General features: G+C 65.0%; 1 protein-coding gene across 1 annotated transcript in view; it reads left to right on the top strand.

Moving 5' to 3' along the window:
• Positions 1-26,417, top strand: part of DSCAML1 (DS cell adhesion molecule like 1) — a 95,722-nt gene that overhangs the window by 65,060 nt on the left and 4,245 nt on the right. The window contains exons 4-29 of the mRNA XM_064524191.1: positions 3,754-3,900; positions 4,780-5,058; positions 5,201-5,476; positions 5,965-6,261; positions 8,383-8,655; positions 12,105-12,383; positions 12,679-12,798; positions 12,951-13,127; positions 17,038-17,237; positions 17,721-17,817; positions 17,977-18,105; positions 18,605-18,772; positions 18,968-19,038; positions 19,861-20,101; positions 20,649-20,795; positions 20,901-21,056; positions 21,709-21,848; positions 22,594-22,747; positions 23,055-23,172; positions 23,276-23,439; positions 23,511-23,609; positions 24,574-24,762; positions 25,102-25,389; positions 25,473-25,628; positions 25,726-25,756; positions 26,052-26,170. Coding sequence (XP_064380261.1) covers positions 3,754-3,900; positions 4,780-5,058; positions 5,201-5,476; positions 5,965-6,261; positions 8,383-8,655; positions 12,105-12,383; positions 12,679-12,798; positions 12,951-13,127; positions 17,038-17,237; positions 17,721-17,817; positions 17,977-18,105; positions 18,605-18,772; positions 18,968-19,038; positions 19,861-20,101; positions 20,649-20,795; positions 20,901-21,056; positions 21,709-21,848; positions 22,594-22,747; positions 23,055-23,172; positions 23,276-23,439; positions 23,511-23,609; positions 24,574-24,762; positions 25,102-25,389; positions 25,473-25,628; positions 25,726-25,756; positions 26,052-26,170 — 4,515 coding nt within the window. The remainder of the gene's footprint in view (positions 1-3,753; positions 3,901-4,779; positions 5,059-5,200; positions 5,477-5,964; positions 6,262-8,382; positions 8,656-12,104; positions 12,384-12,678; positions 12,799-12,950; positions 13,128-17,037; positions 17,238-17,720; positions 17,818-17,976; positions 18,106-18,604; positions 18,773-18,967; positions 19,039-19,860; positions 20,102-20,648; positions 20,796-20,900; positions 21,057-21,708; positions 21,849-22,593; positions 22,748-23,054; positions 23,173-23,275; positions 23,440-23,510; positions 23,610-24,573; positions 24,763-25,101; positions 25,390-25,472; positions 25,629-25,725; positions 25,757-26,051; positions 26,171-26,417) is intronic.

Here is a 26,417-nt window from a genome sequence, read left to right as displayed (position 1 = left end):
CATGGCAATCTCTAGTCCCCTCCCATCCGTTTCGTAACGCTCTTCATCCCGCTCGGCGGTTTTCCCGGGTACCGGCGTCTCGGGGCCGCCGGCCGGGCGCCTGCTTCACAGCCGCGAGCGGGCGTTGGCTCTCGCACGCTTGGATCGTGCAAGGCGCCCGGCTCGCCGGCGTCCTCGGCTTCGCTGGGCGCTTGTCTGCAGGGGTTTGCGGAGGCGTTCGTACGCCGCAGCTCCCGGCGGGCTGCAAAAGCAAAGGCACAGCCCTGCAAACGCGGGGCTGCGGCTGCCGCCGACGCGGTGCCCGGCCGGCCGCGGGCTGGTGCGGGAGGGCCGCGGGCGACGGCTGCACCCTGCTTTCAGACCTCGCCTCCTCTTCTCCGCCCTCCCGCTCGCTCCCTTTTTGTTTCATCTCTCGCTCTCGGAAAACCCATTTAAATGCAATTCCCTTCGCAAAGCGTCTCCCTCATGCATGTCTAATGAGCGGCAGGCCGGCAGCGGCCCGAGCAGCAGCCAATCTCGCAGAGTGCCTACAAGTGATTTGGAAGAAACCCTGGGAGCGCGCCCGGCTTTATTACAGCATAATTAGAAATAACATCTCGTCGCACGAGGAGAATGAGGGATGGGTGTTAATCCTGTCACGGGAGGAGCCGGAGCCGCGCTCCTCAAGGCGATTAGGGCGGGAAGGCTGCCACGGCTCCCGGCTCCGGGGCCTCCTGCTCTGCCTCCCGGGGAAGCCGAGCCTCGGCCGCGTCTCGGGCTGCTTTCGGGCTCCGCGGGCGCCGCTGGCCCGTAGCGCTGCCCCGGCCGGGCGGCTCCGGAGCGGCGGCGGCGGCAGCTCCGCGGCTTCCTCGAGACGACGTTTCTGGGGCGCGTTGCTCGCTCTCGAGCGGAGCCTGTTCCTCCCGGGCTGGGCAGGAGCAGAGAGGGGCCCTTTGGTGCCGAGCGTGACCCACTTGCTCGGCTGGAGCTTTACGGATGTTTTGCAGATGCCCCCAAAACTTGGAGGTGGAGATGCTCTGCCCGGCTGCGCGGGGGAGACGCGCAGCCTCCGAAAGGCCCGGGGAGCCCCGGCTGCCCGACGCGTCCCCTGGGCTTCCGTGTGCAGGGAAACATGTAAATAAATCTGTCAGATGCTGTGCAGCTCTTATTAAATTTGCATTGGGCTCGCGTTGCGGTTCCTATTCAACATCTCCGGGATGGAGGGAGGGATCTTTAATCCGGGAGCCTGGGCCAGGCGCGCTCTGCTTTGGGCATCTCCGCTGCACGGAGCCGTCGTGGGTCGGCTCGCCCTCGCCCCCGCAGTAGTTGGGCTCTGCGTCGCGGCACTGGGAGAGCCGGGAGAGCCGCTTGCAATCTGCTTGGGCAGCCGAGCGGTTGCTCCGGCAGGGAAGCCGAGCGCGGCGGCGAGGTGCCGTCTGCGGCGAGTCCCGTCTTCAGCAAGCGGCTCCTTTGCAGCCGCTGCCGTGAGGATGTTTTTTTGCAGCCGCCCAAAATCCCCGGCTTTGTGTTTTGGGGCTTCCCTCGCCGTGCCTTTCCCCTGGGGAAGCGTTTGTCACTTCAGACGTGGCCAGAAATAGCACCGCGCGCTCATTGAGTTTGTCCAGGATGCCTTGGGATGCATATGCTCAAAGTATGGCTAATTCATAAATGCTGGCACCTATTGATTCCCCGGCAGTTAAAATAGACCACGCAAGGAAATATTGGCCCCGGAGTACCGAGGGAAAGTTATCTCATTAGTCTTATGAACTATAAAACGTGCTCCCTCCCGAAGCCCTGACCCCATTGTTTTCATAAATCTATATTGGATAGAGCAGTAACTGGTAGCCTCTATCGACTGCAATTTTTCTCCTGCAATTGGAAGGCCCCTGGGACTGATCCTGCGCGTCGTGGCCGCTACCGGCGGCCGCGTGGGGACAGGGACTGCGGTAGCAGGGCACAGGCGGGTGCGGGTGTGCGTGCACGCGTGCGGGGGCTGCCGGCGCGCTGCGTCGGGGGGCTGCCCGGGCCCCTGCCCCGCGCCTCCCCCAGCCCCGAAGCGGCCAGCTCGTCGCTCCCGGCTTTGCTTTCTGCTTGCTATTAGTCCCCTGTTTTGCGAGGGCCGGGAGAGGCGAGCACCCGGGCTGGCGGCTGCTTTTGCAGCGGCGTTTCCAAAGGCAGCAGCTCGAGTCTGGCTCGGAGAGTTATTAGAGCCCCATCGCTCCAGCCTGGCCGCGTACTTAATCCTCGGCTTCCCGTAAAGCTTTTCCACCTCCTGGCAGGCAGAAAGATCTGATTTTATTCTGCGACCTTCGACGTTAATCTCGCCAGCAGACTCGGCGATAAGTCACTTCGGTGAGGTCTCCGTCAGAGCCGTTTACATCAGTTATCGCCCCGCATCTCCCCCTTGGACCAGAGTGATGCTCCTCGACCAAGTTATTTGTCCCTTTTTTTAAAAGAAAAACACTGAAGGTGTGCTGTCAGGTTGCGTAGTCCTTACGCTTAATGTAACGGTGTCTTCAAAACCGCGGCTTGCGCGGGGGAAGGTGCCTCTTGCTGCTGCAGGGAAGAGGCACCGATGTGGAAACCCGGGGCTTTCTGCGCATCTGGAGGGCTTCGGTGGGTGAAGCCTCCCCTGGTGCTTGCAGCGGCTCTTCTTGCATCCCAGCCCGGGCGTCTCCATGCCGTGCAAGTGCAGCGCCGGGCTCCTCTGCCCTGCTCCTTGGTGCTCGCCAGACCGGCGGCACGGGTGCGGGTGCGGCGGGGGTCCCCGCAGAGGGTGGCACGTCGTGCCGCTGCCTGCTGCCCTCCTGCTGTCACCTCGCTCCGGCTCTCGCAGGGCTCCGGCTCTCGCAGGGCTTTGTTTGCCGGGGAACGGCACCGCGCTGCTGGGATGCTCCTGCAGTCAGACATGCACACAAGTGCGCGCGGGGCTGGCGGAGGAACGGCGGGGCGGTGGAGCAGCGCTTTGCAAAATGCAGCGCTGCTGCCATAGAAACTGGCTCCCCCCTTCCTGAATTCCAGTGCACCAGTGTCCTGCGCTTGCTGGTTTGGTGGCAGATGAAAAACGCGTGTTTGCTTTGCGTGCTATTCGAGCGGCTGCAAGCTGCCCCGGCGCGCGTGGCCGGACGCGGAGCTGCTGGACTGCGCTCCCGCCTCGTCCAGAGAGGTTTTGCGTGGGCTTTCCATCCCCAGTATTTACCTCTGCGTGTGGGTAACTGCAGCTGGGATAGCATATAATCAAAGTGGCTGTTTTCCCTCTGTTTCGGGGCCCTGATGCTCTCAGGCGGAGCAATTGGAGTCAGGTGTGTACATCTCACTAAGCCGCAGCTGGAGCGGGGCAGCGCCGGCAGAGCTCAGCTCGGGCAGTGGCTGTGCTCCCGTTTGGGGGTGAGGAGCCCTCGGTGCTGCAGCCCCGCTCCCGAGGGGGACGCTCGCCTTCCGTGCCCGTATGCCGCCGACGTCTGCCGCTGCTAGGGCTTGGGACGCGGTGCTTGCCCTCACCTCAGTCCGGCACGTGCAGCTGCTTGCAAAAGATGCTAGAGAGAAACCGCAGGTTGTCCCTGTCGCCCGGATCCTGAGCCGAGCGGGATTTGAAAGGGCCGTTCTGGGGCTGAGACATGAGACTGAAGTTCTGAGTGTTCGTGGCTGTCGCCGGTTTAAAGTCCGGGTTAAAGGTTTGCACCCGAAGGGTTTAGCTCCCTTTCGGCCGCGTCCCGGGTGCTCGCGCGGCTGCCTCGCTCACCTTTCTCCTCCCTTTCCCATTTGTCTCTCCAGAAAATAGGTTTTTTATTACTTCGTACGGAGGTTTGTACATATCGGACGTGCAGAAGGAGGATGCCTTGTCCACGTACCGGTGTATCACCAAGCACAAGTACAGCGGGGAGACGCGCCAGAGCAACGGCGCCAGGCTCTCGGTGTCAGGTGAGCGCGGTGCAGTGCGACGCGACGTGATGCGATGCGATGTGATGTGATGTGACGTGACGTGACGTGACAGCCTGCCGCGCGGGCAGCCCGACGCCGCGCCGCGAGCGTGCAAGCGATACTGCCGCAGCGGCCGTGCCGGGTGTCTCGGGGCGCTCCGGCTTCGCTGGCTGCCCGCGCTGCTCCGGTGGGGAGGGAGTTCGCCCGGCTCGCGCTCGTGCCGCCTCTCCGGCACACCAATTTGGGCACCCGCGTTAACCCCTCGATGGCCATAAGCTCCCTGCGCGGGGTGGCAATGTCTCAGCGTGGCGGGAGGGGGCCGAGGTGCCGTGGCCGGACCTCTGCGGCGCCCTGGGGCCTCGGTCCCCGTCGGCTCGGTCCCTCCCTGGTCGCGGCCGCTCCGTGCACGTCGTGGCGTTTTGCTCCTGCCCGGGAGTAATGAGAGAGGCTCCTTTCCCCTGGAATTTAATTTCACGCCTGAGACTTGGTGATTAATTTCTCCTTTCCCCGCTGCCTGATGGGCCCCTCCGCTTGTAAATTTTGAAACGTGCTGCGGAATTTGTGTATTTTGCACCAATTAGCTGTCACCTTGAGTAATTCCTCCAGCGCTGTGTTTATTCACCCCACCGGCTGCTAAGAGGGCAGGGCAGGGCAGCGAGGAGCCGGGGCCGGAGCCCGCTCCCTTCGCGCCGTGCCGTGCCGCGTCCCTCCCCTGCCCGCTCCCGTGCCCGGAGGAGGGCGGATGCGGGAGAGCCCCCCGGCCCTGGGCGGCCGTGCGGGGGCTTTGCAGCCGCCCCGGCTCGGGCAAGCGCGCGGCATCCTCCGGCCAGCGCCCAGCCTCGTCCTCGCCGCCACGTGAGCGTGTCCCCCCGCTTGCAGACCCGGCGGAGTCCGTCCCCACCGTGCTAGACGGCTTCCAGTCGCGGGAGGTGGGGGCGGGCCGGCCCGTGGAGCTGCCCTGCATCGCCTCGGGCTACCCCAACCCCGCCGTCCGCTGGATCAAGGACGGGCGCCCGCTGCCCGCCGACGGCCGCTGGACCAAGCGCGTCACGGGCCTCCTGATCAGCGAGCTGCGCGTGGAGGACGGCGGGACCTACGTCTGCGAGGTCACCAACACCTTCGGGTCCGCGGAGGTCACGGGGACCCTCACGGTCATAGGTGAGCGCCGGCGGGGGGAGGCTTTTCCGGGCAGGGGCGCGGGGACGTGCCGGGGCCGCCGTGCGCCGAGCGGCCGCCGGGGCCCGTCCGCCGTCACGGTCCTCCGCCAGCGCCCGGCGCGCTCTCGCCCTCTCTCGCGCAGACCCGCTGCGTGTGACCCTCACACCAAAGAAGCTCAAAACGGGCATCGGCAGCACCGTCATCCTCTCCTGCGCCCTCAGCGGGTCCCCGGAGTACGTCATCCGCTGGTACCGCAACACGGACCTCGTGGCGGTGGACGACTACATCTCCATCCGCGGCATCAGCAACGAGACCCTGCTCATCACGGCGGCGCAGAAGAGCCACTCGGGCGCCTACCAGTGCTTCGCCACCCGCAAGGCGCAGACGGCGCAGGACTTCTCCATCATCACGCTGGAGGGTGAGCTGGCTTCCTCGGGGCGGGGGCCGCCCGGGGCTTCCCTCTGGGCTGCGAGGGGCCGGCCCCGAATTACCCCCCCGGGCCGAGGAGCCGCCGTGCGCGCGGCGGCTTCTCCCCCTGCCCGGGAGCGGTCACGGGGGCTGAGCCCTGGGGGCTTGGGCAAGGAACGGGCACCGCTGAGCCCGCGTTGAGCCGATGTTTGCATCAACCAGCATCTGCCGTTGCCCCCGTCCCGGCACCTCTCTGCTGCGGGGGGGTCCGTGGTGGGCAGCGGGGCTCAGGTACGTTCGTGCAGCGGCGTATGCGTCACCGGCGAGGGCTCGCGCCAGGGACTCCTGTCTCGGCCGCGAGCCGGGCACCGGGCGCAAACGCGCCGTGCCCGGAGCGCCCCCGTCCTCGGCGGGGGTCCGCGGCCCCCCCTCGAGCCGGCGGCTGTGGCTGCGTGTGGCTGCTGCGGCCTAACCCCGCTCCCGCCGGGTGCCCCCCAGATGGGACCCCCCGCATCGTCTCCTCCTTCAGCGAGAAGGTGGTCAACCCCGGGGAGCAGTTCTCCCTCATGTGCGCCGCCAAGGGCGCTCCGCCGCCGACCGTCACCTGGGCGCTGGACGATGAGCCCATCCAGAGGGACAACGGGCACCGCACCAACCAGTACACCATGTCGGACGGCACCACGGTGAGCCACATGAACGTGACGAGCCCGCAGATCAAGGACGGCGGCGTGTACCGGTGCACCGCGCGGAACTCGGTGGGCAGCGCCGAATACCAAGCGCGAATAAACGTAAGAGGTGCCTGTCTACTTTTAAATATCAGAATAGGACTTTTACGGGGCTTTCGGTTTCGTTCTGTTCCCCGGTAGAGCGTTTCTCCTCGTTCCCCCGCCCCGTCGCCTTTCCCCGGCTGTGCAGCTCTCTTGTCCCCTGTGCGCCAAACCCCCCCGACCTGACCTGACCGCACACCGGGAGCAGTGAGCTTCCCCACGGCTCGCAGCGGGGTGCTGAACTAACTGCAAATTGGTCCTGTAAACCTCGGAGAGCCGGAATGTGGCTTTGCAGAGGAAAAAGGGCAATGCGCTCTCCCTCGAGCCCCGCTCTCACCCTGCCTCAGAGCCCCTGCAGGGCCAGCAGCACCTTCCCCGACGGAGCCCGCGTGCTTGCGGGTGCTGCCCTGTCCTGTAGCAGCTAAATGCTGCTTGCTTTGATTTTTGCAGCTGGGAAGTGTCCCGGGTCCCCCGTATTCCCCGGCCTGCCCCCCCAGTCCCTCGCTCCATCCCCTCTGCACGGCAGCGATGTGCCTGCAGGCCCAGGGATGCGCGTTACAAATGATGATGAGCCAGTACATGAAATCGTGGAAAATGAGCTTTGATTCGTCATGTCTGTGACTCCTTTGTCTGCTAAAAGCCATGGCCACGTTAATCGCGGTGTTATTACGGCGGGAGCGTGCTGTTCTGCGCCTTGCAGGGAATCGGGCCGGGCAGAAGTCTCAGGGCACGAGGTCCGGTATGCGCCCCTGCCCATTAATAATCACCAGTTAAAGCTCCCGGTTTTACAGGTGGGAGCCAGACACAGTCAAGGTAGCCTGAATTTATCTGCTGAGAAAGAGGCTTGAAGGGCTGTGTTTGTCTGTGTCTCAGGTTTGTAACGGATCTCGCGGCTTTTTGGCTGGGATCCCAGGAGAGTCTGAGTTTTGCTGCCATTTACTGCTAAATTTGGAGCAAGTTCATCTCCCTGGCACGGAAGCAGTAGCGATGTTTTCAATGAGGATGTTTTGTTGCCCTTTTTTCCCCCCTCCTACAGTTCTTGACTGCCTATCTGTAGATAAGATTCAGGCTTGTTTTGCCCTGGAATCGAGCAAATCCCTCAGATGGGCCCAAGAAACATCACAGAGCGAGAACTTAATTTTTTTCCCACTCCTTTTCGAAGCGCGTCCCACCCCGAGCTGAGACTCCCCGGCACGACAGCTCTGCTGCCGAGCTGCCTGGCGTGCCTTCCCCCCGCGAGGCCTGTGTCAGCCAAACGCTTCCAGCAGCAGAAACGGGGGGCTGAAGGTCCGCGAAAGCATTCCGGCCTTGTGAGGTCTCTCGTGCCAGGGAAGACGTAGGCGAGCCCTTGTGAGCCGTCTTTCGTTCAAAGCCTTTCGACAGGGCACCACGTGCTCGCCTGCGGGACCCTCCGAGCCCTTGGGGCAGCCAGAGCCTGGGCAAGGTCCCGTGCTGCTGCCACATCCCTCGTTGCAGCGATGTCCAGGTTGCCAACGGGCGGCTCCAAATGGCTGGCGTTTTAGTGGAAGTAAAATAAACCTGCACGTGGCAGTCAGGCGCCTGCGTGCGGTTCCCCGTCAAGGACAGGCAGCAGCGTGCAGGCAGCTTCCTCGCGAAGGAGAGCGGGGAGAGCAGCCGCGACCGTGCCAGCGAGCGGCCCCCAAATTACCTAACGTCCCGTGGCCGCGAGCGCTGCTGGAGGAGCCGTGGCGGGACGTGGGCTGGCGGGTCACCGTTCCCGCCGCAGGAGCGTGCTGCGCTCCCGGAGAGCGTCCGATGCCTCTCTGGGGAGCAGTGGTGGCATTTATGGGCTGAGCTTTCGCTGCGGTTAAGCTGCACCTGCAGAATTTGGGTGGAATGTGCTGCAGTTTGGCAGTGACCGAGGACCGTAGCCCTCCCGTTTCCTACCTACGCTTTTCTAGGTGCGTGATAGCTCTAGCGGAAGGTGAGCCCCAACGAGCGGCTTGCCCCATGCGCTCGGAAAGGAGCCAGCGCCTGCTCGTCACCCGGAACAAAGGCTGGATCCTTAGTACTCCTGTTACCTCGCTTTCCTGAGAAGCTCGCTCTGAAATTGCAAGAGATCTGTATGCAAGCAAACCGCCCTTCGGAGTTAACCTAGCCTGCCTCTTCCTTCCTCCCAACTATGTAGGTCCCCCGAGCATCCGAGCGATGAAGAACATAACGGCAGTCGCGGGTAGGGACACTTTCATCAACTGCAGGGTGATCGGGTACCCGTATTACTCCATCAAGTGGTACAAGGACTCTTTGCTGCTGCCCGATAACCACCGCCAAGTGGTCTTTGAGAACGGGACTCTGAAGCTGATGGATGTCCAGAAAGGCATGGACGAAGGAGAGTATGTCTGCAGCGTGCTGATCCAGCCCCAGCTCTCCATCAGCCAGAGCGTCCACGTCACGGTGAAAGGTAAGCGGGGGCGGAGGCAGGCCCCGGGAGACTCCCTTCCCACCCGGGAAGCCGCCCGCCTTTGGCTCCGCCCGGTTCCCGGCGCGCCGGGAGGCTTGCGGCGGCCCCGGCGGGTGAGCTCGGCCCCCGCTGAACTCGCTGCCTGGACCCGCCTGTGGGCTTGCGCTGCCCTAAGCCCGGCCGTATCCGTTTCCTGCTACAAGCCACGGAGCAAGGTTTTATAGTGTAAACACGACGTATTAAACCATCTAACCTTTGCTCGGATCACCTTCGCCGATGTTTTTCTGTGTGCGTTAGCTTTTAAAAAAATAATCCTCTCAGTCTTCCAAGCGCACAGAACATCTTAAAAGCTTCTGCAGGCCATCAATTATTCAGGCCCATTGAGGGAGCTATCAGTCCTAATGAATTGAGTCGATGCATTCCTTTCCAGTGACTCGCTGAGATTGTGTTAGGAGCGCGCCGCGCTATCCGATCTGCCAGCCGCGGAGTTGTCGGGTCGTCTTTGCCTGTCGCCGGCTCGGTGTTTGCAGTAAATCATTTAGACAAACACCGCCACGCTGGGGACGGAGCCGGCCAATTGCCTTCCACTCCGTCTCGCTGAGCAGGGTATTTATGGACTGGATTTTGCTCTGATCCCCCTCCCTCCCCTCCCGTCCACCATTTTCTTATTAGGAATCGGGTTAGCGAGAGAGTGCCTCAAGCTGATTAGGGATGCTGCCACTCGATTAGCTGATGCTCTTCTCGGAGGCTTTGCAGGCGGCAGCGGAGGCTGCAGATACCCGGTGTGAGGGCAGGGCAGAGAGGACTGATCTCCTCCCCGGTGGCCGGCGTGGGCCACGGCTGCCTCTGTCCTCCTCGCCTCCCACCAAGGCCCTCGCGTGCCTGGGAGCCCCGCGGCGCAGCCGAGGGACCGCCGCCTCTGCGGGCCCCTCCGAGGCACGGGAAGGGGTGTCCCCGCTTCCCGGGGTGACCTGGCAACGCTGGCGTTAGCAGCTGGCCGTTTCCTCCCCGGCGGGGATCCGGACGGTCCCGCACAGCTGCAGGATGCGGCCTCGGTGCGAGAGCTGTGCTCGAGCCGCTTCGAGCATCTCGTCCCAAAGCTGTGGCTGGCTGGGGTGGGAGCCCTGCTGCCCTCTGTTCAGGGGAAAAAAGGCAGAAACGGTTGGAAGACATTTTGGGATGCTGAAAGAAGCCAGAGTCGGCGTAAATGCTGGCCTTCTCCTGGCGTAGATGGGAGAGACGTGGCTGCCTTGGAGCTCGCTCCCTCCCTCCCTCCCCGGGAGAGGGTCTGTGCGGATGCGTGTGTGTAAAGCTAGGTCGCTTTTTCTCGGCCGTGAGAAGGTGGGATGAGCAGAGACCGCGGGACGCTGAGGTTCGGCCGAAGAGCCGTATATCCCGGGGAGCTACGGCTGTGCGAAGCCGCCCGAGCCCGGATTTACTGCCTCGCTGGGGAGCTGGCGACGGGTTGAGGAGGCCGGGCTGATTGAAACGTTGCGCGGGCTGGATGGCGGGGCCGCGCCGACGGGCGCCCGACAGGTTTATTCCACCTGCAGCCCGGCTGCCCGCGATTTACACCCGCCCCTGCTTAGCTGCTTATTTATGTGTTTTGGCCATCAGATAAAAGGCCCGTGGAAAAGAATCGGAAATGCCCTGGAATACAACCGGAGTGAGCTCCGAGGAGCAGAGTAAATAAATACAACTGTCTATAGAGAGCGCCGGGATGGCACGGAGCACCGTAAAGCTTTTACTGCCACAAGTGCCTGGCGACCACGTTAAGTGCCACGAGTGAGTTATGCAGGTCTTTGCGAGCAAGCGGTAGTAAAAGCTTTACGGCCCCCCTCACAGCAGCGCCTCGTCTCTTTGTGCTCTTCGATTTCGTCTTTTTGCCTGCGGCCCGTTTCGAGGCGCAGCTCCTCTCGCGGGCGCAGGGACCCGTGCGGCGGGGCCCCGACCTGCTCCCGTTGGGGCCGGACGAGGCTTTGCTTTGCCCGAGGGAAAGCAGAGCCCGTTAGTCCGGGCGTAGTGCTGCAGGGACGCGGCTCGCTGCCGTACGGACCGGGCGGCTCTGCGAGGAGACGCGGGTGCCCGGGGTGCGGGCGGGAGCCTCACGCGGCTGCGAGCGTGCCGGGCTGCACAGCTGGCTCCTGCCAGTTGTCTTGGGGCATCGGAGAGCCGGGGAAGTGCTGAGGAAGGGAGAACTTGCAGCGGGAGCTGCGCTGGGACGGGGAGGAGGGTCTTCAGCTCTGCGGGAGGGAGCCGGGAGAGGGACGGCTCCTCTCGCCCGGGGAGGACGCTTGCCGTTTCTCCGGCTCTCGGGAAGGGGCTGTGTTTGGGGAGCCGTGCATCCAGGAGCTCTTTCCCGCTCTGCAGCAGACTGCAGCGCATTCCCAATTAATTATTCATTAATTATGGAAAGCAGGCACCGCTGGCTCCGTGGCACCGGCATCTCGAGCCGCGTCCCTGCAGCCGGCGGGGGGGCAGCCCCAGCCCCGGCGGGAGCCCCGGGAGCAGCTCCCGGCTCCGCGGGGCCGTCAGCGAGGCTCCGGGCCAGCCCGGGGTGCACGCGGCCGCCCGGGCAGCCTTGTCCGCGCGCGGAGGCCTTTGCCGGGCCGGAGGAGGGAGACGGCGCGCGGGAACCCGGAGCCGCGCGCCGTGCCGTGCTGAGCGACTCTGTGCTCGGGGCTCCCGCGCCTCGGCGAGAGGGCATCTTATTTCTGCCGGGGGGACAATTGGCAGCCTGCTAATTTAATTATGGAGACTGCAGAAAGAGGATCTCGTCTACCAGGTGCTGAGCCTTGTTAAGCTAATTGTCTCCCTCTCTCCGCTTTCTTCCCCCTCCCACTTTGCCGGAGATGCTGCGGTTGCCTAATTAAGTTATCAGAAAGATAATGGCTGGTTCCGAATCCGGTGCCTTTAAGAAAAGCATCAATCTAATAATTGCTTTTCTGTGAGCAGATGAACGCTGAGGTGGGATTTCGGCTGGCGCGTGCAGAGGGCTCAGCCCCGGCCCTCCCGCGGGGCCGACCGCTCTGCGCGGGGTCCGCGTTTCCCCGTCGCGCTCGCGGTTTGGCGGTCGGCTCAGGTGGGTACCGTCCTCCTGCTGTCACCCGCTTGGTGGCACCTTCCCCGCCCTGCTGAACGTACCCACGGCTGAAATGAAGGCCGCCTCGGTGTCCAGGCGGAGAAGGTCCTTTGGGCGGGAGGGCGGGAGGTTTCTGGACCGTTGCCTGTGCGGGGGGCAGCGTGGCCGCTCCCGCGAAGCCGCGGGCCGCTACGTGCCCTGGTGCGACGCGGCGCTCTGAGAAGCGGAGCCGGTGGACCCCGCTGCTCGCTGGCGGCACCGTGCGCTCCCGCGGGGAGCCGGGGACCCCCAAGCCCCAGCTCCGTGCCCTGGAGGAAGGCTCTCCGCAGCCGACCGTTACAGCGCGCTCTGCCTCTCCCCTTGACAGTCCCTCCTCTGATCCAGCCCTTCGAGTTCCCGCCAGCCTCCATCGGGCAGCTGCTCTACATCCCCTGCGTGGTCTCCTCCGGGGACATGCCCATCCACATCACCTGGAGGAAGGACGGGCACGTCATCCTCTCCGGCTCCGGGGTCACCATCGAGAGCAAAGAGTTCATGAGCTCCCTGCAGATCTCCAGCGTCTCCCTCAAGCACAACGGCAACTACACGTGCATCGCCAGCAACGCCGCCGCCACCGTCAGCCGCGAGCGGCAGCTCATCGTGCGGGGTGAGCGCCGCGGGGCAGCCGGCCGCGCCGAGCCTGGGCCCCGCGCTGCGGCACGGCCGCCGCGCTCGACGGGCAGGCAGACAGCGAGGGGGGCGTAGCGTGGCAGGCAGCAGGGAGAAGTTGAGAGGCTGAAGGCAGATAGCGCCCGTCTGCAGCCGAGGGCTCGTCGGAGCAGGGCAGCCCGCGACCGCGAGCGGGAGGGAGAGCCGGGGAAGCCACGCGCAGGCGGGGATCAGCTGCAAGGCGCTGATGGGGTTTGCGCTGCAGCGACTGTCTTTTTCCTTGAATTATTCAGTGCCTCCTCGTTTCGTGGTCCAACCCAACAACCAAGACGGCATCTACGGTAAAGCCGGGGTGCTGAACTGCTCCGTCGACGGGTACCCCCCTCCGAAAGTCATGTGGAAGCACGCGAAAGGTAGGTGCGAGGCGGGGGGGGTGCCTGCGGGACGGCTGCGCGGGTGCCGCGGGGCCTCGGGGCCCTGGCCGGGGACGGCGCGCTCTGCGTCGGGAGCGCTCCTCCGCCTCGGCTGCGCTCCCGCAGCTCCCTTCCTCCGCCTCTCCTCCTAGGAAGCGGGAACCCGCAGCAGTACCACCCCATCCCCCTCACGGGCCGCATCCAGATCCTTCCCAACAGCTCCCTGCTCATTCGCCACGTGCTGGAGGAGGACATCGGCTACTACCTGTGCCAGGCCAGCAACGGCGTGGGCACGGACATCAGCAAGTCCATGTTTCTCACCGTGAAGAGTGAGTAGCGCGGCGGTGGCGAGGGGCCGGGGAGCCGCCCGTGGCGCAGCCGAGGCGGCGGGGAGCAGAGCCCGGGTGCACGTTTCTCGTGCTGGCGCATGAGGGAGAGCTTCGGCAGGAGGCAGAGCCGGGCTTGGGTGCAGCAGCGCACCGGAGCGCCGTCTGCGCTGGTGCTTGGGTGCACCTCAGCCCTCCCTTGCAGCTGGATGCGCCCGCGCGGGCCCGACGTTGGATCGTGGTGCTGGGGGTTGGGGAGAGCTCTCGGGCGCCGTGGCGGTGCCGCCCGTCTGACCGGCATTTTCCTTCCTGGGCCGTGGTGGCTGCTGGGGAAGGGCTGCTGGCTTACGGCTGCCAGCCGGGTGCTCGTCGCCGGGCACACGCCCGAGCCGGCTCAGCGCCGCGCGGTCCGGCAGCTCCCGCCGCAGGGTCGGCACCGCGCGTGCCCGGCAAGCGACGCGCAGGCAGCGGGGCATCGACGCCGCTGCTCCGGGGAGCTGCTTCCCTTGCGCTATTTAAAACGCTTTGTCCTTAATGAAACCAGGCAATCAATCCACATCACAGAGGAGGAAAGGAGATAGCTCGGCTAATTTGACAGGGCCGGGCCGGGAAGTGTTGTCAGACACCTTGTTTGAACCGTGCTTATTATTGGATTCCTCTCCCGTTGCCGTCAGCAGAATACATAATCTCCAGCTCCTCTCTATTTATTTTGGTCGTTGCTGCCGGAGGAGTTTAAACCTCAGAAAAGAAGGGGGGAAGGACGAGGACTAGCCCAGCCACGTGCACTTCTGCAGCAGCTTGCCGCTGTCGCAGGGACCGCGTTGGGGTCCTTCACGGGTCCGGGCCGCCATCCCGAATCGCCAGGGCTCCCGAGTGCCCTGAAGCGTCTGCCCGTGAGACACCTGATCGCCACATTTGGAGGTCGGGTACGTCCCGTTTTTGAGGCTCTGGCGGTGCAGGAGCGAGGGCCAGCGGCGGGGGACGCGGCTCCCCTCCTCGCCGCACCTTCACCCGTCTCCCGGCGGGATGCTCCTGCTCGCCGGGCTCAGGACCGGCAACACGCTGGGGCTGCTGCTGCTGCTGGTGGTGGCTTTCCGTGCCCTAAGGCGGGGGGGAGGAACGATGCTAAAGCAGCCGGAGGAGCTGCGGACGCCCTCCAGCTCCCGGCCTGCCTCCGGAGCCAGGAAGGGAGAGGGGCCCTGGCTCCGGCAGCCTGCTGCCCTCGTGGCATCGCCAGCCTTGCGCTGGGGGCTCCTCCCCGCCGAGCGCCTCCTTCCCTGCCCGCCCGTGTGCGGGGGGGGGGGGCTGCGGGGGGGCCCCTGCCCCTCCCCGGCAGCTGCCTAATTTCTCCCGCTGACTGATGAATTGGGAAGAGCGACTTCAAACAACACGCTTCAATGAGGCGCAGGTACAAAGTCGAGGCGATCAATCCCGAGCGCGCGTGCCGGCGTCTCGGAGCCCGGCCTGCCGCCTCGTCCCTGCTAGCCGGTATAATTGCATCCCAGGACAGGTTGCTCGCTGCCTTGAATAGCACGTAACCTTATTATGCGGGTGCCTTCGCGGCTCCCAGAGACCTCGCAGCCTGTGAAAAGGTTTGAATGAATAGGTAGACGAAGCGCCGCAGCCAATTAAGCGTTATATGGGGCTCTTTGTTTTGCTTCGTTTTTTGATTTTTGTTTGTTTAGTGAAATGTCAGGCCAATTAAAGCCAGAGCGGCGCAGGCGTTTGTTTAAAGTCAGGCCGCTGTGGACAGAGTTAAACGAAAGTTAATTAGGGTCCAGGGAGAGCGCGCTCGCGGTCAGCAGGGCCGAGGGGAGCAGCCCTCGAAGCGGCGCCCTGCAAACGCGCTGCGCGTCGCTTCCCAGCTGCCCCGGTGACGGGCTCTTGGGGAATGACCGAGGCGGACGGGTCGTAAATCAGGCTGGTGCGTGCAGGCCTCCAGCCCACCGGTGCCAGGAGGAGTTAGCTGCTGGCTTCATCAGGCGGCGAGTGCAAGCGCAGAGCTTTGCTGACACCAGCGCGAGGGGCCGGGCGCTGGTTCCCCCCAGGCTGTCCTGGGGCTCAGCCCCCTGCTCGCGCTGCGGAGCGGGGCTGCTGCTTTCCCACCTCAAGGTGCAAAGGCAGGGTTGGTCCGCTGAGCATCCCAGGTGCTCGCCTGGGTCCTGGTGACGCCCCGCCGCCCTGCCGCGTGCTTGGGGAGAAGCGGGGCAGCGTCAGGCCGAGCGCACCGCGGGGCGGAGGGAGCTCGGGGGCTCGGCTCACCGGGCCGCGCGCAGGTGGGGAGGTCGCACGCGCGTGATAAATGCGATTTAGCACACGGCTGCACGCCTCGACGGGCGTCGAGGCAGGGAGCGCGGGACGCGGGGGGCCGCATCCCCGGGGGCTCGCTGCGGGCTGCGCCGGTGCCGTGGAGCGCGCTGCCGGAGCCCTGCCGCGGTGCTCCCTGCCGAGGCCGGGCTGCGCTCGGGGCCGTCCCTGGGCAGCGCGGCACGGGTGACCGGGCTGGCCCGGCGTGGCCGTGCACCCCCCGCGCTCCCGAGGAGCGGGGCCGCCCGCGTTCGGGAGGCCGCCGTCGTGCTCCGGCAGCAGAGCTGATTGCTTCCATGCAATTTGAATTAATCTCGTGCTTCAGGTGGAACTCGGCTAATCAGTGTAGAAAGGAAGCTGAAACGGGTGCAATCAAATTAACGTCACGGAGGCAGCGCTAAACAAGGAAGGGGGTGGGTGGGCGCCGTTGTCACCGTTCCCTTCAGCCATGGGCTCGGGATGGCACCGCTCTCCCGGGACCCCGGCGATCGAGGGAAGCTGGTGCGTTTGCATGCAAGGAGCTGCTTTTAATCACCATCCAGCTGCAGCCCCTCGCCCTCCGCGGCAGCGCGGGTGCCCCTCGCCCTGCAGCCCCGTGCACCCCTTTCCCCCCGCGGGCTGTGCCGCTCACGTGTCGAGGCGCGGGGGCCGCGCTTTCCCGGGGGCTGCCCGCGGGCAGGGTTTGCACGGGGCTCCGCAGCGCTGCCGTGGAGCGGGAGCATCCCTGGGGCACCGGCACAGCCCCGCTCCGTCCCCGCGCCCCGCCGGCCCCTGCAGCCGAAGGGGAAGGGTTTCCTTAGCTGTTAATTGAATTACATTGCCACAGAAAGCCGAGAAGTCATAGCTCATTAGAGCCTCTTGTGTCCCATTATAACAGTGTGTGTTGCCTTTGCGGATTGCCATTACCATATATTACTGCGGGACTCGGCAGCGCTGTTTGTTTATGCATTACATTTTTTGCCGCTTCCCGCGCTGCCCCCGCGCCTGCCGCTGCCGCGCCGGGACCCGCCGGGGTGCCGCCCTCGCCGGCAAAATCACAGCGCAGCGCTCCGCTCGAAGCCGGGGCCGCGGGCACCCGGCCGGGCAGCGCAGCCCGGGCAGCCTCCGGTCCCGGGAGCGGCACGCGCAGCGCGGCGCCGGCCCCTTCTCCTCCTCCTCTGCCCGTTTGGGCGAGCGTTAACAAAAAGCTCTCCGGCATCTGCAGTGCCAAGGCTGCCGTGCTGATGTGCAATCGCGCTCTATATTCTGCCCAGGTTTATACGAGTGAATTATGCAAATCTGTGATGGAAAACAGTCTTCCTCTCATCCTCGGGAGTGTAAAACCTTAGTCAATAATTCATACTCGCACGTCTCCGACTGGAGGCTTTCTCTTCATTATGGTGTGCGCTTGGTTATTTGTCTTTCACGTTTTATTGTCTATCCTGGTGTAATGCTATGCATTATAAAATTTATCTGCTTCATTATTTTATGATCCCGAGCTGTATAACGCCGCGAAACGGCTCCGCTTCGGGCCGCGTGGCCTGGCGGCGCGATCCGCAGCTGGTGGGCTGCATCCGCCGCCTCCCCGCGCAGCGGGCGGGCGCTGAGCCCCTCTCCCTGCCCGCAGTCCCGGCCATGATCACCTCCCACCCCAACACCACCATCGCCATCAAGGGCCAGACGAAGGAGCTCAACTGCACCGCCCGGGGCGAGCGGCCCATCATCATCCGCTGGGAGAAGGGCGACACCGTCATCGACCCCGACCGCAACATGCGCTACGCCATCGCCACCAAGGACAACGGCGACGAGGTCATCTCCACCCTCAAGGTGAGCGGCCGGGCCGAGAGGTGGTGGCCCCCGTGGCCGGTGCACATGTCCCCAGCCCTGGGTGGCGTGGAGGTTAAAACGCCCGGGGGCCTCAGGTGAGGCAGGTGAAGGCTCGTGCAGAAGGCTTAGAAAGCCCCTAGGAGGGAGAGGCTGCAGCGGGGATTCAGCATCCTGGTGCTGCGGGATGGCTGCACGGCTACGGCAACCTCACGCGAGAAGCCCCGCTTCAAATTTCGGCTCCTTGGTGCGGCAGGACTCTGTGCGCTTTGTCGGATTTCTTTGCGCTAAATTTTGGCTCCCTGCGCAATGGGCTCTTGCTCTCGAGGCGTTTTGCAGCGCAAAGACGTCAACGAAAAAAGTCTTGGCCCGTACATCAGCATGGGGAGGGGGCTCAGGGCTGCCGCCGCCGAGGTCTGCGGCAGGAACGTTTCCACTATCACAGCGGTGGCTAAACCTTCGTTTCTCTCCCCAAAATGTTCCTAGCTGAAGCCGGCTGACCGCGGCGACTCCGTCTTCTTTTCCTGCCACGCGATCAACTCGTACGGCGAGGACCGGGGCTTGATCCAGCTCACCGTGCAAGGTAGGGCTCCCCGTGCACGCGGCGTGGGCGATTCCCCGGCCCGTCGAGCCAAAGCCGGCGCTGGATGCCCGCTCCCCGGCTCTGCCCGCCCGTCTCGCAGGCGGCCGGCAGCGGTCCGGGTGCGGAGCGTGTCCCCCGACCTGCGCCGTCCCCCCGCAGAGCCCCCCGACCCGCCGGAGCTGGAGATCCGCGAGGTGAAAGCCCGCAGCATGAACCTGCGGTGGACCCAGCGCTTCGACGGCAACAGCATCATCACCGGCTTCGACATCGAGTACAAGAACAAGTCAGGTGGGTGACGAGCAGCCCCCGGCACCTCCCCGCCGGGGGACGGTCCTGGCCCACCGGCCCCCTTCGCCCTCGGCCGGGGCAGGTGCTGGGCCCTGCCTCGCGCCGTCTCGCCGCGGGGTTTTAAGGAGAACATGCTGGATCCCGGTTCCTTTGATGAAGAAAGGAGAGAGCAGCATTAGTGAAATATGTTAATTCACGTTAGACGGGAGCATTTGAAAGGGAATATTAAAAGAGACAATATTTGCAAAAAGCCCAACTCGGAGCTAGGCAGAAGCCGGGCGGGGGGAGATGCACCTCTCCGCGAGACGGGAGGGCGCGGGGGCACCCGGCCGCCTGGCAGAGCGCCCACACGGCCCCGCTGGCTGCCCCGTCCCGTAGGTGCCACGAGCCCTCCGCGGCTCCGTGCGCGGACTGTGCCCGGTCCTTCCCCGGCTGTCCCGGGGTGAGGACGTCCCTGTGAGGTCCTGACCCGCCTTTCTCTCGCTCTTGCTTTTACCAGATTCCTGGGACTTCAAGCAGTCCACGCGCAACATCTCCCCGACCATCAACCAGGCCAACATCGTGGACCTGCACCCGGCCTCGGTCTACAGCATCCGCATGTACTCCTTCAACAAGATCGGGCGCAGCGAGCCCAGCAAGGAGCTCACCATCAGCACCGAGGAAGCAGGTGCTCCTCCGGGAGGGCGGAGGGTCCCGGGCACGGCGGCGAGGCTTTCGCGTTCCCCGCATCCGTCCCGCTCGTTGTTTTTCCCGATGTGACATTGGCTCCGGCGGAGCCGCCCCCATCGACCGAGCGCGTTTCCGATGGGGGGTCCTTCCGCGACGCTTCCCAACGGGGTCTTTTGGGTGTGCTTGACCGCAGCTCCGGACGGGCCCCCCATGGACGTCACCCTGCAGCCCATGACGTCCCAGAGCATCCAGGTCACCTGGAAGGTGAGCGGGGCCGGCGGCGCGGGGGCTCTGCTGGGCGGCATGCGGCGGGGAGGCGCGCGGCCCCCTTCGCACCGGCCGCCTCGTTTCCCGCACGCCCACTGCTCCCGGGAAGGTTAATTAGCGCGGTGCTAATTAGCTAAGGGGTCACATCTTGCAGCACATCTCGCAGGCTGCAGCCCGGCCTCGGTGGCCGTTGTTTGCGGGACTGGGACTTTTGTAAGAGTTAGGACGGCCGAGAAAAATGTGCTAGACCGAATGAACGCTCTGAGGCTGGGCGCGCAGCTCGGCTGCAGCACGTGGGGTCCCTATTAGTCGTGTTTTATAACAAGCTCGTTATCTCGTAGGTTATCCGTGGGGGGCCACGGGGAAGGAGAGGATAAATATGCAAAAGCCAAGATGCTCGGTTGCAAAGTGTTCAAGCAAATATCAATAAAACCGAGCTGGAGTTATTTTTCAGAAGGTGCATAATGAAAAATAAAATTGATTATAAAGTTAGGACTTCAGAATGAACCGCGAGCCGATAAATTTAGGGTCCCAGCTTCCCCCCCTCCCCTGCAGCGCTGAAAAACAGCTTAATGAAAAACACGATCCACTTGAAAGATAAGTCGCTTCGTTTTAAGAGTATTTCGGCGAGATGGATCGCTCTGGCTTTATAACATAAATTTGCAATCAGCCTTATTGATTTCTTAATGCTTCAGAGAAATATTGTTAAGGCTGATCTAAAGCCGGCCTGGCGCGTCGTCAAGGCTGTCGGACCGTCCTCGGGGCGCGCAGCCCGAGGGGCTTCCGGGGCCGCTGTGACGCTCGGTGCCCCGTCCGCAGGCGCCCAAGAAGGAGCTGCAGAACGGGGTGATCCGCGGCTACCAGATCGGGTACCGGGAGAACAGCCCCGGCAGCAACGGGCAGTACAGCATCGTGGAGATGAAGGCCACCGGCGACAGCGAGGTCTACACGCTGGACAACCTCAAGAAGTTTGCGCAGTACGGCGTGGTGGTGCAGGCCTTCAACCGCGCGGGGACGGGGCCGTCCTCCAGCGAGATCAACGCCACGACGCTGGAGGACGGTAAGGCTGCCGGCGCTGGGGACGCGAGCGCGGGGACCCTGCCTCCGGGAGGGCTCGCTGGCGGCCTCCCAGCCCTTCCAGAAGCAACAACAACAGCAGCAACAAAAAGTTTTGCGCTGCGTTTGCTCAGCGGTTTTTCATAGTTAATTAAGGCTCTCGTTAGCCTGTCAAACCACGATGGTTGCCTGGCTGTATTAGCGCTCCTCCTGGGGTATTCAAGGGCCCCTGTTTTAGCAATAGTGTCTTTTCCATAATTATATTACCTTCATTTTGTTCCAACGGACTGTCTGTATTAGTTTATTGTGCTCGGTCCCTAATTACATGGTGCTTATATTTTTACACCTAAGTAATATGAAACAATAATCATTTTCAAAGAGCATCGTTACGGTGATGTATTATCGTTTAAACGCTCGTAAAAATTAAGAGTTACCTCTTCTGGGGCAAGGGGATCTCATTAGCACGCGCGCAGCCGGCTCTCCGCCGCTCCCCGGCCCCCGGGGGCGGGCAGGCTGGGCGCCCCGCCGCTGACGCCGCCCGCTCCCCCCAGTGCCCAGCCAGCCCCCCGAGAACGTGCGGGCCATCTCCATCACCTCGGACGTGGCCGTCATCTCCTGGTCGGAGCCGCCGCGCAGCACCCTCAACGGTGTGCTCAAGGGCTACCGCGTCATCTTCTGGTCCCTCTACGTGGACGGAGGTGCGTGCGTTTGTGCGCCCGGCCGCGGCCCCCGCCCGCGGGGTTTGCTGCCCGGGCACGCAGCGTGCCGGGGGGCAGGCGGCTGACGGCCCCCTCCGCCTGCAGAGTGGGGGGAGATGCAGAACATCACGACCACGCGGGAGCGAGTGGAGCTGCGCGGCATGGAGAAGTTCACCAACTACAGCGTGCAGGTGCTGGCGTACACCCAGGCCGGCGACGGCGTCCGCAGCAGCGTGCTCTACATCCAGACCAAGGAGGACGGTAAGTGGCGGCCGCGCCGGCGCCGTGCCGCCCTCGGGGACCGGCGCCGAGGTCCCCTTCGTCCCGCGCCGGGCTGCGGATGCCCTTAGCGGGCGGCGTTGCCTTCCCCTGCTCCGAGGGGCATCGGGCCAGGAAGGTGTGCAGCTACAGGCAGGGCGTGCCCCCCCCCCTTTTCTTTAAGGGCAGATATTTAAATATTTGCACCCCCTGGGTGCCCTACTTCAATGCCATTACCTCCAGTCTAGAGCGTTTCCCGGGCCTCCGCTGCCCTCGGGCTGGGGATAGGAGACGGGCTGGAGGCGCCAGATGTTGGGATGGCGCCAGATGTTGGGGCGGCGCCAGGATGAGCCGGTGGGGCACGTTGGTGGATTAGGAGACGGGCATTAAAAGCCAATCGCGGTCCCTAAATCGGCGCGTAGCTGCAGTTAACCCCCAGGGCAAGGCGGGGAAGCACCCGAGGGCCACGCAGCGCTCGGGCTCCTTTTGGCGGCCCCGGGGACCTGCCCGAGCCCCGTCTGCGCCCGGGGACCGAAGCACGGCTCCTCCTGCACCGGCCTCATCCAGAGGCAGCCCTGGCACGCAGAGATGCCCTGCGAGCCCCCGGTCGCCGGCGGTGCAAGCCTCGGGCCCTGCAGCGCTCCCCCCTCTCCAGTTCCAGGTCCCCCCGCCGGCATCAAGGCCGTGCCGTCGTCGGCCAGCAGCGTGGTGGTGTCCTGGCTGCCCCCGGCGAAGCCCAACGGCATCATCCGCAAGTACACCATCTTCTGCTCCAGCCCCGGCTCCGGGCAGCCGGTAAGGGGACGCCGGGAAGGGGGGGCCGGAGCAGAGGCCGGCGGGGCCGTGCCGCGCGCGGTGCAGGTCCTCGTGCTCTGCTCGCAGAGGCGTTTGGGCAAACCCACGTGCGTAGGGGTTGCACGAGGCCGTCGTCCCACCGGCTGTTCGTTGCCTTCCTCTGGGCTCTCCGCGGCGCGGCACTCCTTCCGGAAGAGGGAAGGCGCGGGACGTTTTCCCTGCCGGCAGCCGACCCAAAGTGAGATAGGAATTAAACGCGGTCCCGTCCCTGCCTCGGCCGGGAGGGGCTGATGGGAGGTCTGCGGGCTGGCGCTTATCGAAAGCTCCCTCTCAAACTCATTTCACTGTCTCAGCCTCTGGTTTCCAGGGCAACATAATCTTTTCATCAAAGCAACTGGTAAAACCGCTGGGATCTGATATTGTTTTCTTGGCATCTTGTCAAAACTGTCATTTGGTTAAAAAAAAAAAAAGAAATTACGTATACTACGCAGTATCCATACGGGCGCCCGCTTGGGGGGCGCGTCTCCCTCTGCGGCCCCGCCGGGGTGTGCGTGGGGTGCCGCACCGGTCGGTGCGCGGTGGCGGGTGCACGCGCGCGCAACGCAGGCGTCCCAGGCGCAGACGGGGCTCCCCGTCCCTGCACGCAGCGGGGCTGCTGGGGCGGTTGCGGCAAGGCCGGGAAGCGAGGCTCTGCGCGCGCCGGGGCGGCGCGGGGGCTCACCGGGGCCGGGCTCCCCCCGTGCAGGCTCCCAGCGAGTACGAGACCAGCCCCGACCAGCTCTTCTACCGCATCGCCCACCTGACCCGCGGGCAGCAGTACATGCTGTGGGTGGCCGCCGTCACCTCCGCCGGCCGCGGCAACATCAGCGAGAAGGTCACCATCGAGCCCGCCGGGAAAGGTACGGCACGGGGCGCGCGGACGGGACGGGACGGGACGGGACGGGATGGGGAGCGTGCAAGGAGCTGCGTCCTGCTCCTGCATGGCCGAGTGCAGCGCCCGGAGCGGGGCGGGTGCTCAGCTTCATCCCGGTGCAGACGCCCGGCTGCTTCCCCTGTGCATGAGTTTTGCTGCCCCGTGCATCGCTTTGGTGCCCCGTGTCAGCTCGGGGTGCAGGAGGGACACGGGGGGCTCCGTGTGCGCGGCCCCTCTGCTAGGCTGACCTCTTCCTCCTCCTCCTCCTCCTCCTCTTGCTCCTCCTTGCAAAGCCCCAGCCAAGATCATCTCCTTCGGCGGCACGGTCACCACGCCGTGGATGAAGGACGTGAGGCTGCCGTGCAACTCGGTGGGGGAGCCGGCGCCTGCCATCAAGTGGACGAAGGACAGGTGAGGAGCGGCGGGTGCCGCGGGGCCGCTGCCGGGGTGCCGGCGGGGACACGTGCAGCCCCACGCATGCCCCACGCGCCCCGGCCTCCGCTCTCCCCGGCAGCGAGGACACCGCCATCCCCGTGACGGCGGACGGGCACCGGCTGATCCAGGCCAACGGCACGCTGGTGCTGCGCGCGGTGAAGGCCGAGGACTCGGGCTACTACACCTGCACGGCCACCAACACCTGGGGCTTCGACACCATCATCATCAACCTGCTGGTGCAAGGTGAGGGCGGCGCGGTGGGGGCGGCTCGCGGCGGTGCCGCCGGGGGCTCACGGCCGCCCGCTCTTCCCCAGTGCCCCCGGACCAGCCGCGGCTGACGGTGTCCAAGACCTCGGCCTCGTCCATCACGCTGGCCTGGATTCCCGGCGACAACGGCGGCAGCTCCATCCGAGGTGAGGCCCGGGCCCCTCCCGGCTCTCCGGAGCCTCCTCCCTGCTCCGATCCGCCTCGTGGATCCGCCGCGGAAGCAGCCGCACGCGGAGGGGGAGCGGCGAGAGGGGAAGGAGACCTCGCTTACAATTAATTAAAAGCATGAAAGTAATTACAAGCAAATCTCCCCAGCCAGCAGCCTTTCACTCCAACGGACTCTGTTGATAAATTTGGTTATAATTGGATTAGAAATATTAAAACCACGCGGCACATAAATAACCGGCGGCGGGTGCCGGGGTGCCTGGGCGGGGGGGACGCGGCCCTGCTGCCGGCGGGGCGGCCGCAGACCGGCGCGAGGGGCCCGCGCCCGCTTCGCACGGGCGCCTGGGCACCGCTGCCGGCCGCCGCGCCGCGCTGGGCATCGCGCCCGCCCCGTCCGAGCCCCGGCGCCGCCTCTCCCCGGAAAGCCTGGCGAGCCATTTTAGGGCGCGTCGCTGATGGCGGTGTAACAGGTTTGCTCATCTAGGACGCGGTGTGCTTCCCGATGCCCTTAATCACGCGGAAGGAGGCGGCGGGCGATGACAGAGGCAACTTCCTCGCGGCTTCCCGAGGGAGCTAGTTAATTCTGGCTTTCCCTTTATAGCCCCGCGCCCATCAATCACGCTCCCACCTCCCCCGCGCCCAGGCGGGAGCGGAGCGGGGAGCGGGCGGCCGGGGAGGTGGGCGCCCACCCTGCGCCCCGGGGAGGGCGAGCCCGCCGGGAGCTGGGCGTCACCCCACATCCCCTGCGCCAGCCCCGGCTCCCTAATCCAAGAACAGAGGGCTCCTTGCACCGCCATTCATATGCATGCAATTAGGCAGGGACAGAGGCGCTGGTGCATTGTGCATTTGACTTGGAAATCAGGGCTCCTTCCCGGTGGCGGGGTGCGGAGGGGGCGCGGGCACGCGCCGGCATTAACCCCTTCTCGCGCGGTGCCGCCGCCGCAGGCTTCGTGCTGCAGTACTCGGTGGACAACAGCGAGGAGTGGAAGGACGTGTTCATCAGCTCCGCCGAGCGCTCCTTCAAGCTGGACAGCCTCAAGTGCGGCACCTGGTACAAGGTGAAGCTGGCGGCCAAGAACAGCGTCGGCGCCGGCCGCATCAGCGAGATCATCGAGGCCAAGACCCACGGCAGAGGTGAGCCCCCGCCGGGACCCGCGCCCCGGGTGGGTCCCCGCCGAGCCCCGCACCGGCTCCCAGCCGGGCAGAGCCCGTTCGGGGCCGGGCTGCTGCGATTTACTGCTAGCTGAGACCGATGGCAAATACACGCCGCTGCCCTCTGCGATCCTCGGCCAGGAAGCCGTAGCGAGCGGCTGCGACCAGAAATACTACTTTCCCCTGTCGCTGGATGCCCTCCGCAGCGTTTATCACGGCACCGCTCTGCCCTGCGTCGGACCCCGGGACGAGCGGGGGTGCCGGGAAGGGGCCGCGGCCCCCCGTGCCCGGCCGGCCCCGGCAGCTGCCCCTCTCTTGCAGAGCCCTCCTTCAGCAAGGAGCAGCACCTCTTCACCCACATCAACGCCACGCACGCGCGCCTCAACCTGCAGGGCTGGAGCAGCGGCGGCTGCCCCATCACCGCCATCGTCCTCGAGTACCGGCCCAAGGGCAACTGGGGATGGCAGAGCCTGCGCACCAACAGCTCCGGCGAGGTCTTCCTGACGGAGCTGCGCGAGGCCACCTGGTACGAGCTCCGCATGAAGGCCTGCAACAGCGCCGGCTGCGGCAACGAGACGGCCCAGTTCGCCACGCTGGACTACGACGGCAGTGAGTGCGGGCGCCGGAGCCGGGGGACGGGGCGGGCGCGCTGCCGTGGGGCTGACCGCCTGCCCGCGCGTGCTCCGCCCTAGGCACCATCCCGCCTATCAAGTCCGCCCAGGGGGAGGGCGACGACGTGAAGAAGCTCTTCACCATCGCCTGCCCCGTGATCCTGGCCACCCTCGGCGTGGCCCTGCTCTTCATCATCCGCAAGAAGAGGAAGGAGAAGCGGCTGAAGAGGCTGCGAGGTGAGCCGGCGGCGCCGGGCGCAGCGCTGCTGCTGCCCCGTTGTGCCCTGAACATCGCTCTCTAAACACATCCCTCCTCTTCCTCTCTTTTGCGCAGATGCCAAGAGCTTGGCGGAGATGCTGATCAGGTGGGTGCCAGCTGCAGCCCCTTGGCAGCGGTGGGGTCGCTCTTAGCCCTGGGGCAGGTGAAGCGAGCGGTGCGGCAGCGTGCCCGCAGCGGGGCTGCTTTTTTTTTGGGCAGCTCTGTGTTGGTCATGCCCAGCACCCTGCGCTCCCGCGGGAGCACTCCTGGGAAAGGGCAGCGGCCGGACCCTGCCGCAGCTGTTTAGCTTGGGGGGGGGGGGGGGCCGGGCTCTGCGTGGCTGCCTGGCAGCAGGGGCTCGGCCAGCAATTACAAGGGCTGTGTCTTCTCTTACCTTGCAGCAAGAACAACCGGAGCTTCGACACCCCCGTGAAGGGCCCCCCGCAGGGCCCCCGGCTCCACATCGACATCCCGCGCGTGCAGCTCCTCATCGAGGACAAGGAGGGCATCAAACAGCTGGGTGAGCACAACGCCGACCCTGGGCACAGCAGGGCTGGGCCGGGGAAGGGTTGTGAGCCGGGAGCCTGCCCGGCTGCAGGCCCTGCGAGGGGATGGATGGGGGCCGTGGTGTCCCCAGGGTGTCCCCTTCCTCCCACAGCATCGGTGCTGGCCATCGTGTCAACAGCCTGCTGCTCTTTGCTGGGCAAGGCCTGCAGCGCAGGCGGGAGGGCTCTGAATTTCCCACTTTGGGGTTATTTTCACAGCGC

Source organism: Dromaius novaehollandiae, chromosome 21, assembly GCF_036370855.1.
Source record: "Dromaius novaehollandiae isolate bDroNov1 chromosome 21, bDroNov1.hap1, whole genome shotgun sequence".
In the NCBI taxonomy this organism is placed as follows: domain Eukaryota; kingdom Metazoa; phylum Chordata; class Aves; order Casuariiformes; family Dromaiidae; genus Dromaius; species Dromaius novaehollandiae.
Note: the sequence above shows the minus strand (reverse complement) of the source record. Positions and strands in the feature narration are given on the sequence as shown.